This window comes from Dasypus novemcinctus, chromosome 2, assembly GCF_030445035.2.
Source record: "Dasypus novemcinctus isolate mDasNov1 chromosome 2, mDasNov1.1.hap2, whole genome shotgun sequence".
Classification (NCBI taxonomy): domain Eukaryota; kingdom Metazoa; phylum Chordata; class Mammalia; order Cingulata; family Dasypodidae; genus Dasypus; species Dasypus novemcinctus.
Window position 1 is genome coordinate 15,721,750 of NC_080674.1, and position 16,720 is coordinate 15,738,469.

Below are 16,720 nucleotides of genomic sequence, written 5' to 3' on the forward strand. Positions count from 1 at the left end.
TTGAGGAGGGCAAATCTGATTTATAATGCCTTCTGAAAAGCAGTTTTTTTTTTTTAAACTAAAAGTGCAACAGAACAGGTGCACTTCTATATTAAGATCATTTGAAGTCTCTTAACTTCAAGGGGGAGGGGGAGCAGAGAAGGCGGCCCATCATCAGGAGGGTTGTTGATGGCCCCTGGTCGGTTCAGACTCTTGTCCATCAAAGTGGCATGCTGCTGTCCCCATAAATCCTTTCCCGGGGCCTTACAATGCCAGTGCATCCCGGTGGAGTCCCTGGGAAAACGGTCCCCACAGGCACAGGGCAGGGTACCAGTGCCCCGCTGCTGGAGAGCCTGCGGCGCTAGATTTGCAATGACGCCACAGGGAGAAAATGAGGGAAAACACGAGAAAAGAAACAAGGACGAGAAGGCAACATCAAACAAAAATGTGCCCCTCTTCTTTAGTGGTCCAAGGAAGAAAAAAAAAAAAAAGGAAATCTCAAACTCGAGTTGGCCAGTGGTCTGCTTTATCAGGACAGGTGTGAGACACGCCTAAGTCCAAACCTGGGGCTACACAACAAATTTTAAGAATTTACAAGTACCTGGGAAATGAACTTGGATACATTATAAAACAAAATCTCCCACGCCCCAAACCATCACCAGCCACCCTGGATCAATAAAAAACCCTGCTCCAGCTACTAGAAACTACATTTTAGTTACAGATCCGAGGTTTTACATAATCACAAATTGCATAATACTCCTCCTGTGCACCTCAAACCCTTCCCGAGGAAGCCCCAGCCCATCCGGTATTTTCACCTTTCTATGGGAGAACTAGAAAAGTCTGCTGAATAATCGAGCAATGGTTGGGGGAAAGAAGAGGGTGCTGGAAAAGTCACCCTGGCAAGCCGCAGACCCAACCCGATGTGCCCGGGCAAGAAAAGGACTGCGAGCAGGTGACTCCTCTCTGCCCCCACCGCCCGGCCGCCCGCGCGTCCGAGGCCGAGTGAGAGAGGGGCGCGGAGTGCGGGGTGCGGGGTGCGGGGCCGGGGCTTACCTGCTCCCCGAAGTCGATGGCTATGTTGGTGATGCCCAGGGGCACCAGGAACCGGATCAGGGGCCAGTAGTGCGTGAGCGCCGGGAATTTCACCATAGTCCCCGCCGTGGGCTGACCCCACGCACATCTGCCGCCGCGAGGGGACTCTGCAGGGAGGCGAGGGGCGAGCGCGGCGAGCGGGGGGGCGGGGGCGACAGAGGCCGCGGCCGGCGGGGCCTCGGGGCGGCGGCGGCGGCTCCTCCTGGCGGCGGCGGCGGCGCCCTCTCGAAGCGCGGCTGCTCTAGCAAGAGATCCGCAAGCTGAAGTCCATCCCTGCTGCCCTCCCACACAACAAAGATCTGCCGGGGAAAAAAAGAGGAGGGCCGGCGGCGGCGGCGGCGGCAGCAGAAGGCGCTGCTGACAGCGGCTCCATTATAAGCGCTCTGGGGCCCGGAAATAAATAAATAACCGCGCGCACGAGGCGCCGCCGCCGCCGCCGCCGCCACCGCGCGGAGGAAATCAGGGGCGGGCCCCGCGGGCGGCCCCGGCGGGCTGGGGAGGGGTCGGAGCCGCTCCCTCCTTCCCTCCGCCGCCGCCTCCGCGCCGCGGGGCCGCGGGGGGCGCTCCCGAGCGCGGGCCTCCGCGCCGCCCCCGCCATCGCCGCCGGGGCCCGGGGGCGCGCGGGTGGGTCTGGCCGCGGGCCACCGCCGCCGCAGAGGCCGGGCCTGAAGGGGGAGCGCGACCCGGAGGGAGGCGCCCAGGAAGGGGAGCGCGCCCTGAGGGGGCGGCGGGGCCTGGCGCTGTGGCGGGGCGCGGGAAGCGCCGCAGGCCCCGGGACCTGTGGGGGCGGCGGGGCCTGAGAGGGGAACCTGAGCCGGGCAGCCCGAGTGACCTCGCGGTCCCGGGGCCGCCCGGGCGCCTCGGCCGGGCCTGCCGCTCGGTTCCCCGGGAGGAGCCGCGACGCCTTGGAGGGTCGGGCGGCCTGGGCGGGCGTCGTGAGCGCCCACGCGCGAGGACAGCCCCCGGCCCGCGGGAGCCGAGGGCGAGCGGGCCTCGTCCCAGGACTCCCGGCCTCGAGGCGGGCGGGGACGTGCGGCCGAGGCTGCGAGCGGGCGGGTGCTGGGGCCTGCTGCGGGCCCACCTGGGGAACGGGGCCCCGGGGGAGATGTTGGAGCCGGTCTGGCCCGGCGCGACAAGCGGAGGGGACGTCGCCGCGAAGGGAGCTTCAACCTGGGTTTCCAGGGACGACGGCGGCCCGCAGGGAGGGGGAGGGGGATGCGCAGAGGGCTGCGGGGACGGGCCCTGCAGCTCCCCGGCCTCTGGGGCCTCAGACTGATGGTTCGCCCCAGGGAGCGAGATTCTCCTCAGTGCACTGCTCGTGTAAAACAAACCCACAACCTGAAGTGCCGGTTACAGAAACAGAAAAATCCGTTTTTCCTTTATAATACCGTGTCCCGGTGATTTCAGGGTATTTCAGTGTAATTAATTAGGAGATGTGCCCAGTGGTTTACTTAAAAACAAGGTAAAACAAAGCCAGCATCCATCCCGCACCCCAGCACACTGTTACCCAAGGGACCTGGTGAAGGGAAAGGCCTCAGGTGCAGGGCCTGCCTTCTGGTGTGCGAGCTGTGCAATCGCGAGGGGCAATCTCACAGGGCCGCCACTTGGAAGGAGCCATGCCTGGTTTAATGCTCTGCTGTGACCTTCTTAAAATTTTTAATACGTTTTGAACATGGGAGCCTGCATTTTCGTTTGGTACTGGTTCAGCAAGTTACGTAGCCCTCTTGCTCATATTGTTTTGCCTTCTGCCAACCCACATCTTTTTAAGTTTAATAAGCATCATAATTTATTATTAAAAGCAGTAGAGTAATTTTGCACCTAGGGATGAGCCTATTACCTTGTATTTATACTAATAGTGAACTTATGACCTCATTGACTTGGATTAAGGTATTTCACAATTATTTTGAAACTATTAAATGCTTTTCTGTTTTACACTTTTTTCCCCCCACAATTCAATGAGTTTTATTAAAACATACGAAGTTGGCTAACCATCACCATGATCCAATTGTAGAATATTATTTTATGTCCTTTTAAGATACCTTTTAAAAAGTCCACACGGTCTGAACCAAGCCTTGAGAAACAGGGCTAATTTACCTTTTAGCTCTGATGTAACCTCAGTTTACATACCCTATAATTAAAGTGCAATGTGGGTAATTTATTGTGTTAAATGTGTCATATGGTAATCTTTAAGAAGATTTCCCAGCAAAACAAGAAGTTCTTGTGTACAGGATTCTCCTTCATAGCAAGTCCCTGGAAGCTGTGTTTTAAGAGTTGAATCTTACTTTAAGTACACTGAGGGAGATTGTTACTTAAAGGAATTCTCTGGGAAAGAGTTCTTTTCTAAAGCAAATATTAACATTCTGGTTTATATATTCTGTTATTCTAGGTTTTCATAGGCTTGTTTTTACTTAAAGCAATCTCATTTCACTGGCCCTTGACTAGAATTTGGCATTGATGAGGTCCTAGATTGATCTTCATCAAGTCCAGTTTGCTTTCCTCAGTCCCTGGACAACAAAGGGCCACATGCCAGCTACTGGCTGATGCAAATTCATGCCTTCAGTCTTGAGGGGCAATGGTGAGAAAATCTTAATCAATGAAAGTTCATCAACCTTGTTTAAGTATTCAAAAACTGTATTCTTTAATGAGTGAGTGAATAGTGTCACCTTTGATTATGGGAGAAACACTGTTTAGATTTTAAAGGCCTTCAAATTCTAATACCACTATGGCTGTGTGGAAGTAAACGAGACATTTAACAATTATTTCTTCTGTCAGAGTATCAATCAGATAACATTTCAGAGGAAATTTTTGGCCTCTTTAAAAACAAGAACAACAGCACAAAACTTGTTAAGTGGTTTGAAAAGTTAACTCCAGAAGTAAGTGATGATAATGAACAAACTTTTTCTAAATTACCCAGACATCAAGATCACAAAGTCATTTTACTTAGATTGAGGTGTTATCTTTTGGAGGGTGCAGCTTTATCTTCTGTTTACAAAGTCTTTAGGGTAGATTTGATTGCTTTTGGTCAAAGATCATTGCAAGATTTACAAACTATATAGCTGGCAGTGCAAGAAAAAAAGTAGGTACGTAGAGGGGAAAATGCTGCCAAAAATATGCTCAACAATTAACAGTGGATAGTTTTCACTGTGTGGTAAGAATATGGGTGATTATTGTCCTTTTGTATTTTTCTGTCTTTAACACAAAAAAAGTTTCCAAAAAAATAGGATTTTAAAAACTGTTTACCGAACTTAATTGAAAGAACATGATTACAGAAAATGGAAAAAGTTACCCTTTCCAAGGCAATTTCATTAATGACCAGTGATATGCTATTATTTTAATGCCTAAAATTACTGTTAACTCCAAGTTTTGAAGGAGCTAATTCATAAAGAAAGACTAAAAGTTACATATTTGTCTGATTTACTCTTTTTCTGGAATTATTTTTAAATGAACATGTTCAAGTTACCCACAAAGAGCAGCTGCTGCAAAAGGTCAGAATAAAAGATCATATTCAAGTTTATCTAGTTCTAGAACTCTATAAACTCAGATTTCCTTGACTCGAGGAACCCAATAGTTTCAGATAGGGATTGTAGCGCTCGTCATGGTCAGAAAACAAATGCCATAAAGATTTGTGTAAGGTTGACCCTGTAGAGTTATCTACATTTGTCATGCATAATTATCTTACATCAGGTATTTAGTGTAACCAACTTATTAAACGGATAGTTTTGATGGAAGGTATAGTCCCGGGAATTGTGCCTAGTTTTGAAATAGAATAGTCCATATATAAATACAAGCCTTACAATTCTACATTGAGACTACATTTTACTACGTGACCTCTTTGGGGATGTGCGGATGGCAAATCTCAGTTTGTAGGTTCTTTGTGTTCATATAAGTACATTGTCCTATTGGAGAAGTCATGATTTTGGCCCAGACCCAAGTTGCTGGAGAGCAAAAAGGGAAGCTGTTTCCCTTCCCCCCAGCTGCAGGTTTTAGTTTTGCCGTCTGTGCCATTCTACCCCGGTTCTTAACAAGGGCCTGTGAACTTGAATTGAAATTCAAAAAAACATTATTCTTTTGGGAACGTGTTGGTGTGGGTGTAATATATTTAAATAATACACAGTGTAGTGTGGACTTAGTATGGGGTCTGTGGTTTTCACCTGGCTGGCAAAGGGGTCCGTGGAACAAAAAAGGTTAAGAACCCCTGTTCTAGCCCAAAGCCTAGTTATAATTTGCTTGGGCTAATTATCAAAGCCAGTTTTCATGCCCTCAGCACCTCCCAACAGTTGGAGGTAGAAGGTGAGTGGCATGCCTAAATTATCCCAAAGTGGAATATTTGCTGTAGATAAGCTAGAATTAGCAAATTAAATTCTGCCAAGAATTACAGTTTTCACTTTTAATGACTCCTTTAATAATATTTTTAAAAGAACCTCAGAGATCCTGTTGTGTTGTAAAAGGAATGGAGAAGATTTTTGTGTACTGGAATTGAGCAATTAGCAGAATACTTTGTAAGTGAAAAAAAGCTAGGTGCCAAAAAGTAAAATTGTATGCTACTTTTTTTTTTTTAAAGGAGAAGATATGAATATGTGTGTGTGCGTGTGCATGCGTATTTGCTTATATTTGCAAAAATATACACTGGAAGGATAAACCAAAAGTTAATCAAAATGTGTTTTTCCATGGGGAAGGAAGAGAACAGGTTGAAGGAAGTAGGAGTGGAAGCAAGGTTTCTATGAATGTACCTTAGTATCTTATTTTGGCTTTGAGAACATTCATATTTTACATATTGAAAAAATAACATGCAACCAAAAAGAAAGTTATGGACTGTAGACGAAATGTCATCCAAGTTTATTTATCTATTCTCCTTTTACTTAAAAAAAAAAAAGATTTGAGTTAGCTTCAATCGGAGCACAGATGTATGCCTTACGCATTTTTCTAAATTTTGATTTTTCTGTTACTGCTAGAGAATAAAATATTCTGGGAGTCTCTTGCCAGGTCACTTATGTAACCTGATGGCATTGTGTACTGGTAATTGCGGCAGGGTGAATTACATACGCCAACAAAAGACGTGCTTAATCTTAAATCTGTATCCCTGTGGATGTGAAACCTTTTGTCAACAGGACCTTTCCAAGATGTTCTTTTCAGTTAAAATGTGGCCAACTAAACTGCGTGGGCATTAATCCATATTATTGGAGACCTTATTAAGAGAAGAAACTGGAAACCAGAAGTCCTAGAAAGCTGGAAGTTAGTGGAAACCAGAATTGTAGCTACCAGGAGTGAGTGTCTTGTAACGGCAGGCAGCGGTGAAAGCCATGGAACCCCAATGATTGTGGAAAGCCAGCTCCAGAATGCCAGACACTGCAGAGGCAGTGCAAGCCCTGACAAAAACCTTGATTTGGACTTCTAGCCTTCCAAACCAGGAACCGGGAATTTACATTCCGGCTCTTAACCCAACCTGTCCTGTGGTATTTGTCATAGAGGCTGGCAAACTAAAAGAGCAAGTATTAACTCAATCCTGTCTCTGAAGAATGAACTACATGCTCAACTGCCTAAAAACCAAAGTAAATTTGGGGGTGAATTCTGCCCATGCCTCTCAAAAACAATGTCACCACCACCGACTGACTCTTAGGATTCTAGAAGTAATATATTTCATATAGTTGGGTGCATTTGATGATTTGCTGACAGATTTAGCTCACAGTGAAACACAAAAGGTAGGTAAGTACCTGGAGTCACATAATGTTAGGTCTTGTAATTCTTCATGAACAGAATGCAATGGAGAGATGTAACTGAGATAAAAATGATCCTGCAATTTTTTTTTTCCTTTTCTTCTCTTGCTTCAACTTCTGCTTTTGCTTATTTAATTTAAATAACTAGAATAACACAAAATGCCTGTAATTAAAAATATTTAATAAAGACAAAATTTTCATTCTTTCTCCTTTCCAAGGCCTATTTATTTTTTTTAAACTTCTTTAAAAAGAGTGTCTTTCATAACTATTTCTTGTGTAATTCTAGCTCACTTTAATTATTTCCCTTTCTTTTAGGCTTTGGCAATCAGAGTTAGTGCTGCCTTAATAGCCATTTCTAGTGTGCAGGTCTGGTATCTACCACAAAATACTGAATTTCCTGAGGTTGGGAACTATTTAAAATACTATTACGTTTCCTTTTATCACCTTTACCTCTAGGAGAATAATAGACATTAAGTAATACTTTTTGAATTGAGTTTTCAATACTTTTTGAAAAATGTTTTAATGTTTTATCTCAAAGTTTACAAGCGTGTTATTCTTTCCATTATACTGTTAATACTGATTGGACATACTTAGAGTTATGATAGTATGGAAATCCGACTCTCTAGCTACTTGGACTTTACTATCCAAGAGAAGAAATAGACAAACACCAATTTTTTTCCTTGTTAACTGTGTTTTTATTGACTTTATTCCCCTTTTCAAGGTACTACTAATAAGATTGGAATTGGTATCAATGCATCAGAAAAAGAGTAGTGAAATATCCCTTTCATTTTAAGTGTATTATGGTTAATCCTTAAATTCCTACATCCCCTCCAGTGTATTTTCATTTTGGAAAATGTTTCTGCATTCAAAATTTTATCTCCCTCCTTATTATCTGATATTACTTGCAACTCAGTACATGGATTGGTTAGCAAAGGTATTGTTTTCGTTTTCCAGCTACTGAAACAACTACCATACAATGGTTTGGCTTTAACAATAGGGATTTATTGGTTTTGAGGCTAGGAGAGGTCCAAAATCAAGGTGTCAGCAAGGTGATGTTTTCTCCCCGAAGAAAGTGGCATGCTGGGGCTTGCTGCCAGCAATCTTTGGTCCTTGGCTTTTCTGTCATGGGCAAAGCACATGGTGATTTCATCTCCTTTCTCCAAGTTCTGTTGACTTCTGGTTTCTTGCTCTTCCAGTGGCTTCTCCTCCTTTGTCCAATTTCCTTTGCTTATAAGAACTTCAGCCATATTGGATTAAGGTCCACTCTCATTCCATTTAGGCACACTTTAATAACATTGTCAAAGGTTCTATTTAGGGAAGCGGACTTGGCCCAATGGTTAAGGAGTTCGCCTAACACATGGAGGTCGGCGATTCAAACCCCGGGCCTCCTTGACGTGTGTGGAGCTGGCCCATGTGCAGTGCTGATGCACGCAAGGAGTGCCCTGCCACGCAGGGGCGTCCCCCGTGTGGGGGACCCCCACATGCAAGGAGTGCACCCCATAAGGAGAGCCACCCAGTGCGGCCTACCCAGGAATTGTGCCGCACACAAGGAGAGCTGACACAACAAGATGATGCAACAAAAAGACACACAGATTCCCAGTGCCGCTGATAAGGATAGAAGTGGTCATAGAACACACAGCGAATGGACACAGAGAGCAGACAACTCGGTGGGGGGGGGGGGAGAAATAAATAAAAAATAAATCTTTAAAAAAAAAAAAAGGTCCTATTTACAAATAGGTTCACACCCACAGGATCAGGGGTTGGGACCAGAGCATGCATTCTTGGGAGACATGAGTCAATCTCTAACAGGCCTAATGAAACTATCATTTAATCTATATATAGCTCAATTAATTTTGTTTTAATTCATGCAGCAACCTCTTTCGAGTGCATGTTGTGTCCCAGGCTGGTTTATAATAGTGAGCAAAATAACCTGATCTCCCTAAGGTTGGAAACAATGCAAAGATGTGATCTCTCACCACTCCTATTATCATTGTACTGGAGATCTTAGCCAATGAGGTCAGACTATAAAAAGCAATACAAGGCAAACAGATTGGGAAGGCATTCTAGGGAAGGCAAAATGTGGGGACAAAAACCAGAACAGTGACTGCTAGTGGTTGGGGGACGGGTGAGCTCAGAGGGTTGACTATAGAGGGGCACAGGGGAACTTTCTGGGGTGATGGAAATATTTTATATTTTGTGGTTATGGTTATACAATGCATAGAACTGTTCACCTAAAAAGGTGAATTTTATGCTGTATAAATGATACCTCAATAAACCTGACTTCAAGTAAAGCATATATGATATTAAAACAAAGCAGTAAAACATGATCCTTTTCTTCATGGAGCAATCATTAAATAAGCACACAAATAAAAATACACAATTGCGTAATATATTCAATAATACAGTTAGCCTTCTCATGTGATAAAGATGTGGTAGGTGATGAAGTTTGCAATCTATGTATAAATAAGAAATCAACCCACTTAGTTTGTTTTGGATTTTGATACATAATCTCCCATGTGTTGTATTACTAATAATGGCTAATGTATATTGAATACTTACTGTATGCTAGGCACTGTTATGAACTTCATAAGCATCATCTCATTTACTCCTCAAAATAAAATAATTCTGTGAATTTGTTAATAAAATTACCTTTTTTTCCTCTGTGAGGAAACTGCAGCATAAAGAAGAAGGTTAAGCAAGTTGTCCAAGGTCTCACGACAGATAAGTAGCAAATTTAGTGCTCCAACCCAGCTATGTGTGATTTAAAAGAGGTTAATCACCATGCCATGGCTTCTGAAACTTTAATGTGCTTAAAATGTGGAGTCTCAGTCCCCATTTGAAAATTCTGATTTAGAATAAAGAGTAGACGTAGGTCTTAGGGAACTGAATTTTAAGAAGCACCTCAGGAGATTCTGCTGCAGGTTGTAAAAAGAACAGCGAACTGTATGGACAATATGTTCTACATGCATGTACTATTTCAGATGGGAAAAAATGGTCTCCTCCCAGCAGAAGCTGGACTTGATAAGAACTAAATCAATAATGAGATGGTCTTATCAGTGTATTTATAGAAAAGCTATCATTGTCTAGAAGGAAGGCTGGTGGAATCCATGGGTGATAAGGAAAGAAGAGGCAACATTTGAATAGGCTAATCACTCTGTGAGGCCTTCAGCCGAGTCGTTGAATATAAGTCCTACGGAAAGTCCTAGCAGAGACTACAACCCACTGCTGTGAAGGGGAGTCACAGCAAGAACCAAAACAACTACTAAAACGGCAGAGTTTATATCCAAACCACTTGTTTAAGTTATTTAAGGCAGCCGAAGCAATATACCAGAAATGGATTGGCTTTTAGAGTGAGAATTTTATCAGGAGAAAATCTTATAGCTCCAAGTACACAAAAATGTCCAGATCAAGGCATCATCAGAGATGCTTTCTCACCAAAGGTCAGCTGCTGGTTGGATCCTGCACTCCTCCCATGTGGCAAGGCAAAATGGCGGCCAATCTTCTGCTGAAGTCCCTGCCTTCCCCCAACAGGCTCACCTTCTCCTTGTCATGGGACTACTTCACTGAGGCCTTCAGCCTCTCTCTCAGCCTTTCTGGGTGTCTCTCTCTCAGCAGAACCTTATCCTGGAGTCTGCTTTCACATGGCAGGTTCAAAATGGTGGCATCTTTCTCTCTCTGAGTGTGTTTCAGTTCTCAGTTTATATAAGAAACCAGCAAGAGGGCAGAGACCTAACCTGGGTCATGCCTCACTGACATAATCCAAACAAAGGCCCTAAAGGGATCCTATCAAAAGTGATCTAATTAGGGTTCCTTAGCTGAATCTAATGTAATGAAAGGGACATAGATCCACAGGCATGGATTAGTTCAAAGAACACGATCTTTTCTGGGATTCACAAAACTTCATACTGTCACACTACTACATTTTACTGCTTCTTGTTTGGAGAATACTTTGCAAATATAGTGGTACATTGTTTAGAAATGAATATACTTCAGAGACATAAGGACATATGAGGCTGGAAGTACTCAGAGAATGGTCAGTAGAGCTGAGTGGATCAGGAAAGAGACTCAGAATCACAAACAGCAAGGCTGCATGAAATTTTAGAGATGATTTAGTCCAACAGTGCATCCTGTCCTTCAGTTTAAAGAGAGATGGATAAAAGCAAAGGGCTCCTGGCAGGAGAGCAGCAGTGCTGGTACAGAAAGACTGGAATCAGTAGTTGAGATATTGTCAAGACTCTGCACCTCTCATCTCTTTTCTCTCTCCCTTCTTTCCTCCCTCACTAACTCCCTCTTTCTCTTTCTCAATCCTTCCTTCACCTCATCATTTCTCTTCTTTCTTCTCCTCCTTATTCTCTCCTTCCCTTCTCCCTCCCTACTTCCATCCTCCCTCTCTCCTCTTCTGTCATCCTCTGCCTCTCTAATCTAGGTGGTGGCTAAAAGATGCCCATCCCATAGCTCCCAGCTTTAGATATTAGGTCCCTTTTGTGTCCACGCTTATATTTCGAAGAAAGGGACTCAGATTAGCCCCTCTTGGGTCAGGTGCTCTTTCAGTTCCCAGCTGCTAAAACAAATACCATACAATGGGTGGGCTTAACAGCAGGAATTTACTGGCTCACAGTTTTGAGGCTAAGAAGGCTTGCTTCCTCCCCAGGTCAATATCTTCTGGCTCGCCAACAATCTCTGCTGATCCTTGGCTCTTCTATCACATGGCAATGGACATGGCCGTGTCTTCTCCTTTCTCTTCTGACTCTGTTAACTTCCAGCCTTTGGCTGCTCCCTGTGACTTCTCTCTCTGTCTCACTTTCACACTGTTAATAAAGGACGTCAGTCATCCAGATTTTTTTTTGAAACAGTGGATCCATACTCACCAGGATGTAGACCAAGACCGGAAACATGTCCAGACTGCATTACCCAATTCCGTCCACCACAGGTGCCCACCCTGGTTAAACCAGACAAGTCAGGGGATTGGGTTGTGTAGTCCAGAGAGGAGAAGGTGGGCAGCAATGTATATATAACTCAGAAGGTAAAATCTATACATCATCCCATATGTACAGTTTTTCAAAGTTGTTGCTGCCTAACGGGACCCAACTGTATTAGTGCCAGTTGCAAATACATACTCTCCTTCCCCCAAAGAGGACAATCAAGATCATGTCCGGTCACTGTATGCAGAATTGAGGTCCTGGCACTATTCTTCATAGATATCTCACACTTTGGCCATATAAGCTAATGGACACAATTTCCAGGAATTAGGAAATAGATATCTTTGAGAGCCATTATTTAGCTATTCCACAAGTAGCTTCCTTAAACAGGTGAAATGAAACAGGAGGAAGTCATTTTAATAATATATCTTATTAAATCCAATATATTCCAAGTTGTACTAGTGCAACATGTCATCAGTGTTAAAAAATGTGAGAGAGATAGCTTTCACTCCTTTTTCCTACTAAGTCTTCAAAGTCCAGTGTGTATGAGCTGCTTCCCTGTTCTCTTCACATCTGTGGAGAACAGTTCTCGGGCTGGAGCACGGCTGCACACACCATGGGTCATGCTCCAGCAGAGGGACCCCACTTCCCCCAGGACTCTCTCTTTTTCTAGGGGAGGGTAATTTTGCCCAGAAGAATAAACATTTTGGGTTCAGATGCCTGGATCACTGAGCTTAGGGGCCAGCTGTTTAGGGAGGCTTGGTAAAGGCCAGTGGTCTGGTACCTGGAAACCTTGGACATCCCTTGCCTTATGGGAGGTGGAACAGCCCCTTCCTTGGTGGTTGTGTAAGTGAGTGTGTGTGTGTGGGGTGTGGGGGGGTAGAGCACGGGGAAGGGATGGCCTGGAAGGACTGAGACCTTCCTTGTCCCACAGAGTGAAAGGTGATGTGAACATGGAAGCAGAGATGGAGTGATGCCTCTCCAAGCCCAGGAATGCCAAGGATTGCTGGCAACCACCGGAAGGCAAGAGAGAGGCTTGGAATGGATTCTCCTTCACCATCTCCTGAAGGAACCAACCCTGCTGACACCTTAATTTCAGACTTCTGGACTTCAGACCTGCGAGAGAATAAATTTCTGTTGTTTTAAACCACCCGGTCCGTGGTTCTTTGCTACGGCAGGAAAATGAACACACCCCCCCCCCCCAATAGCCTTGCCCTGGGCAGGCCTGTTTGCCCACACCACTGAGAATGGTCAAAGCAGATTTTAGGTCTGACACTCAAGCCAGTGCTTCCAGAAACTACAGTCTTCCGCTCCTCGTGGCTTGACCATATCCAGGCAGAGTTTGAGCCGGGGTCACTGCCGGAAGCGGATTGAGATAGGGATTGCAAGAGAAGACAGTCCCAAACAAGACAGAGGAAGGGCAGCAGGCAGCCAGGGGTGGGATCAGTGGCAGGTGGGGAATTGGGACAACCGGGGTGTGGTCCATGGGGCCCAGGTAAAGACAGGAGCATCCAGGGAATTCTGTGCGGCCAGGCCCGTCTGAGGCAGTGACTGAGGCTGCCCACAGAGAGACTTGTTTTGGATGGAGATGAACTGCTAAACTGTTTGTTTTTCAGTGGAGTGCCCCACCCAAGAATGTTCCAGTCAAGTCCTAAAAGGCTTAACCCCTCCAGAGAGGGTCTGGTTTCCCTGAGTCAGTGATTTTGTCTCCTTCTGTCTAAGAACCTTGCCAGTTTTCTCCAAAAAATGTGTTTTGCTTTTGGGTGGATGGGGGCATGGGTAACTCTGGAGTCCTCTTAGCCTTACAGTAACTTTCCAGTTACTCCCCAGCCCCGGGGCTGCAGGGCTGAACCTGACCCTGACCCCATCAACTCCAGTTGCCCTGGCAATCTGCCCAGGGCCGGCGTCAGGACTGGCGTTGCCTGACTGACCTTCTCTCAGGTGGCACGACTGCCTACGAGGCCAGGGAGTGTTTGCTGGAGGCTGCATCCCAGAGGCAAAGAGAAGCATCTTGGCCTTGCCCCAGTGTTTCCACAGACTCTGTGAAGTGGCTTTGAAGCTTGTTTACAGAGAGCGTGTTTACTCTGCGTGAACCTCACCTTGGTGTGTCCTCACAGAAATCACAGCAGAAAATGTAAAAAATGGGTAGACCAGGAACAAGTTAGATTTGATTGAAATCTATTGTTTAACAGTTTCCAAAGCAATTGACGGTGCAAGTTTATTTGGTTTGCTTTTCCTGGTGTTTTCCTAACTTATCCTAGAACATTCTGTGTATTTAAATTTGCACAATCTCCAAAACAGCATAAAAAATTAAGGGTCAGATTGATTATGTTTTCTGACCCAAAGATACAGTTTCAAGGTACTTCTCAAAGCCAGTGTGGGCGATGCAGGTTGGAGGCAGAAATATTAAGTTTGAGGGGGTGTGACGGTTGGTTGTATATGTCCACTCAGCTAGGCCGGATACCCAGTTATTTAATCAAATGGTAATCTAGGTGTTGCTGTGGAGGTGTTTTATAGATGTGGTTAACATCTATAACCAGTGGACTTTTAGTAAAGGAACAGCCCTTGCTAATGTGACTGGGCCTCATTCAGTCCGTTGCAAGTCTTCAGAGCAAAAACTGAGGTTTTCATAGAAAGAAGCAATTCTGTCTCAAGAGTGCAACATCAATTCTTGCCTGTGTATCCAGCTGTCCTGCTCTGTGGATTTTGGACTTGCCAGCCCAACTCCTTAAAAATAATGTCCACACACACACACATCCCATTGACTTTGTTTCTCTGGAGAACCCTTACGTATAGAGGTTGTATGTAATAATGACAGAACAGATTAAGCCTGTCTCTATTAGTCAGCCAAAGGGGTGCTGAGGCAAAATACCAGAAATCTGTTGGCTTTTATAAAGGGTATTTATTTGGAATTTATAAAGGGTATTTATTTATTTGGTATTTACAGTTACCAGGCTATAAAGCATAAGTTACTTTCCTCACCAAAGCCTATTTCCACATGTTGGAACAAGATGGCTGCCCATGTCTGCAAGGATTCAGGCTTCCTGGGTTCCTCTTTTCCCAGGTCTTGCTTCTCTCTGGGCTCAGGGTTCATATTATATATACACAGGCTCAGATAATACTTTTCAATTACATACTGTGTACCATAATACGCTTGGTGCTTTATGTGGATTACCTCTTTCATTCATTCAATTATTCAACAGTTATTAAGGAGTCGAGCACTGTTCTAAGTGCCATGGATGCAGCAGTGAATGAAACAAAATCCCTGTTCTCATGGAGCTTATGTTCTGGAAACAGACCCAAAAGAAATGCATATATAATATGAAGTATATGGGATGTTATTGACAGGATATATATGGTTGACAGGGAGTTATACTGGGCATATGCCCAGGGTATATGGTAATGTCTATATATACTCATAGTGGAAACAATTAATAACAACAGCTAGGGGGGTACTGGGCTCCTGGCCGGGGGGTCACTGTTGTGGGCCCTGGGAGAGCAGCGGCAATCCTCCAGGTGCAACGGCAAGAACCAGGAAGGAAGGAGGGCCCAACAGTGGGCTTTTGATACTAATGGCTACACTTTTGAGCCTATGCACCTGCAATAAGAACAAGGCCTAGAGTAGCATTGTGCCTGGGGGTTTCCTCCTGACAGCCTTCATGTTACTCAAATGTGGCCACTCTCACAGCCAAACTCAGCGTGTAGATGTGATGCATTCCCCCCAGCGTGGGACACGACACCCGGGGATGAGCCTCCCTGGCACCGAGGGATCACTACCACATACCAGCTGAAGAAGCAACTAGAAAATGACCTTGAATTAAAGATTCAATGCGGAACAGCAGAATATACCTGTCTACATATAATAACATGACTTCGGGAAGCGGTTTGACCTAATGTAAGGGGGAAATGGAAAGGAGAAATGAGATTATAAGGCTGTGAGTCTCTAAAAAAGAGTCTGGAGGTTGTCAGAAGGAATACCCCTATGTACAACTGAACAGAGTCTAAGAGACAGATAAGGTAGATACAACCCCAGGTATTGGTTCTTTTGAGGGACAAAGAGACCCACGGGTTCTATGGTCATGGCAGAAGGGGTTCACTGCCATGACAGATGGCCCTTCTTTGGAGCTGGTGTTTCTGCGTGATGGAAATGGACTCAGAGGGGATCTCTTTTCACAAGACTTGCATGCTACTTTATTGGAATTGTAGTTGGTGCTGGGTTTAAGATATATGTAGGGGATTTGAATCTCTGGACTGATAATATGACACCCAGGCCCAGAGCCTCAACAGACTTCAGCTCCTACACTTTGACTTATTGGACTTACTCCACTCAGCTAACATCGAGTTGAAGAAGGTCAACCACCACAACATGGAGCCTAGAGTGTCTACAACTAGAAGCAGGAAGAGTGCATCCAGTACCCATGTGCAATCTAAGCCATCACTTGACATAGGTGTGCAATGGACACAACCAATCCAATGTCCACAGAGAAAATGTGGAATGGGTGTGGGAACGGTAGCCATGGGGGCTGCTGGGTGTGGGGAACGGGAGGAAGAGATGAGATGTGGAGGCGTTTTCGGGACGTGGAGTCATCCTGGATGGTGCTTCACGGACAATTACGGGACACTGTAGATCCCCCCAGGGCCCACTGGATGGAACGTGAGAGAGTCTGGGCTATGATGTGGACCATTGACTATGGGGTGCAGTGATGCTCAGATTAACTTACCAGGTGCAATGGATGTATCACGATGATGGGAGAGAATGTTGCTGTGGGGGGAGTGGGGGGCGGGGGCGGTGGGGTTGAATGGGACCGCATATATTTTTTTAATTGTAATTAAAAATAATAATAATAAATAAATATTTAAAAAAATAATAATAATATGAAGTAGATGGGAGCTAAGAAGAAAAATGGATCTGTGCCTGGAGATGGAGAGGGAGAAAGGGTGGCCAGGGAAGCTTCCTGTTGAGTGGGTGCCTGTCTGCTTTCCAGGTAGGGGTTCAGCCTAGCCCTGTGCCTGGGA

The 16,720-nt window shown here is 45.1% G+C and overlaps 1 protein-coding gene and 1 long non-coding RNA gene across 2 annotated transcripts in view; one reads left to right on the top strand and one right to left on the bottom strand.

The window, feature by feature from the left end:
* ANKH (ANKH inorganic pyrophosphate transport regulator) overlaps positions 1-1,607 on the bottom strand; it is a 140,880-nt gene extending 139,273 nt beyond the window's left edge. The window contains exons 1-2 of the mRNA XM_058307125.2: positions 1,555-1,607; positions 1,033-1,273 (exon numbers count right to left, since the gene is read on the bottom strand). Coding sequence (XP_058163108.1) covers positions 1,033-1,128 — 96 coding nt within the window. The 5' untranslated portion in view covers positions 1,129-1,273; positions 1,555-1,607. The remainder of the gene's footprint in view (positions 1-1,032; positions 1,274-1,554) is intronic.
* Positions 720-12,854, top strand: LOC131280413 (uncharacterized). Its single transcript, XR_009187982.1, has 2 exons — positions 720-931; positions 12,639-12,854. It is a non-coding gene; the product is annotated as an uncharacterized lncRNA (long non-coding RNA).
* Positions 12,855-16,720: the final 3,866 nt, after the last annotated feature.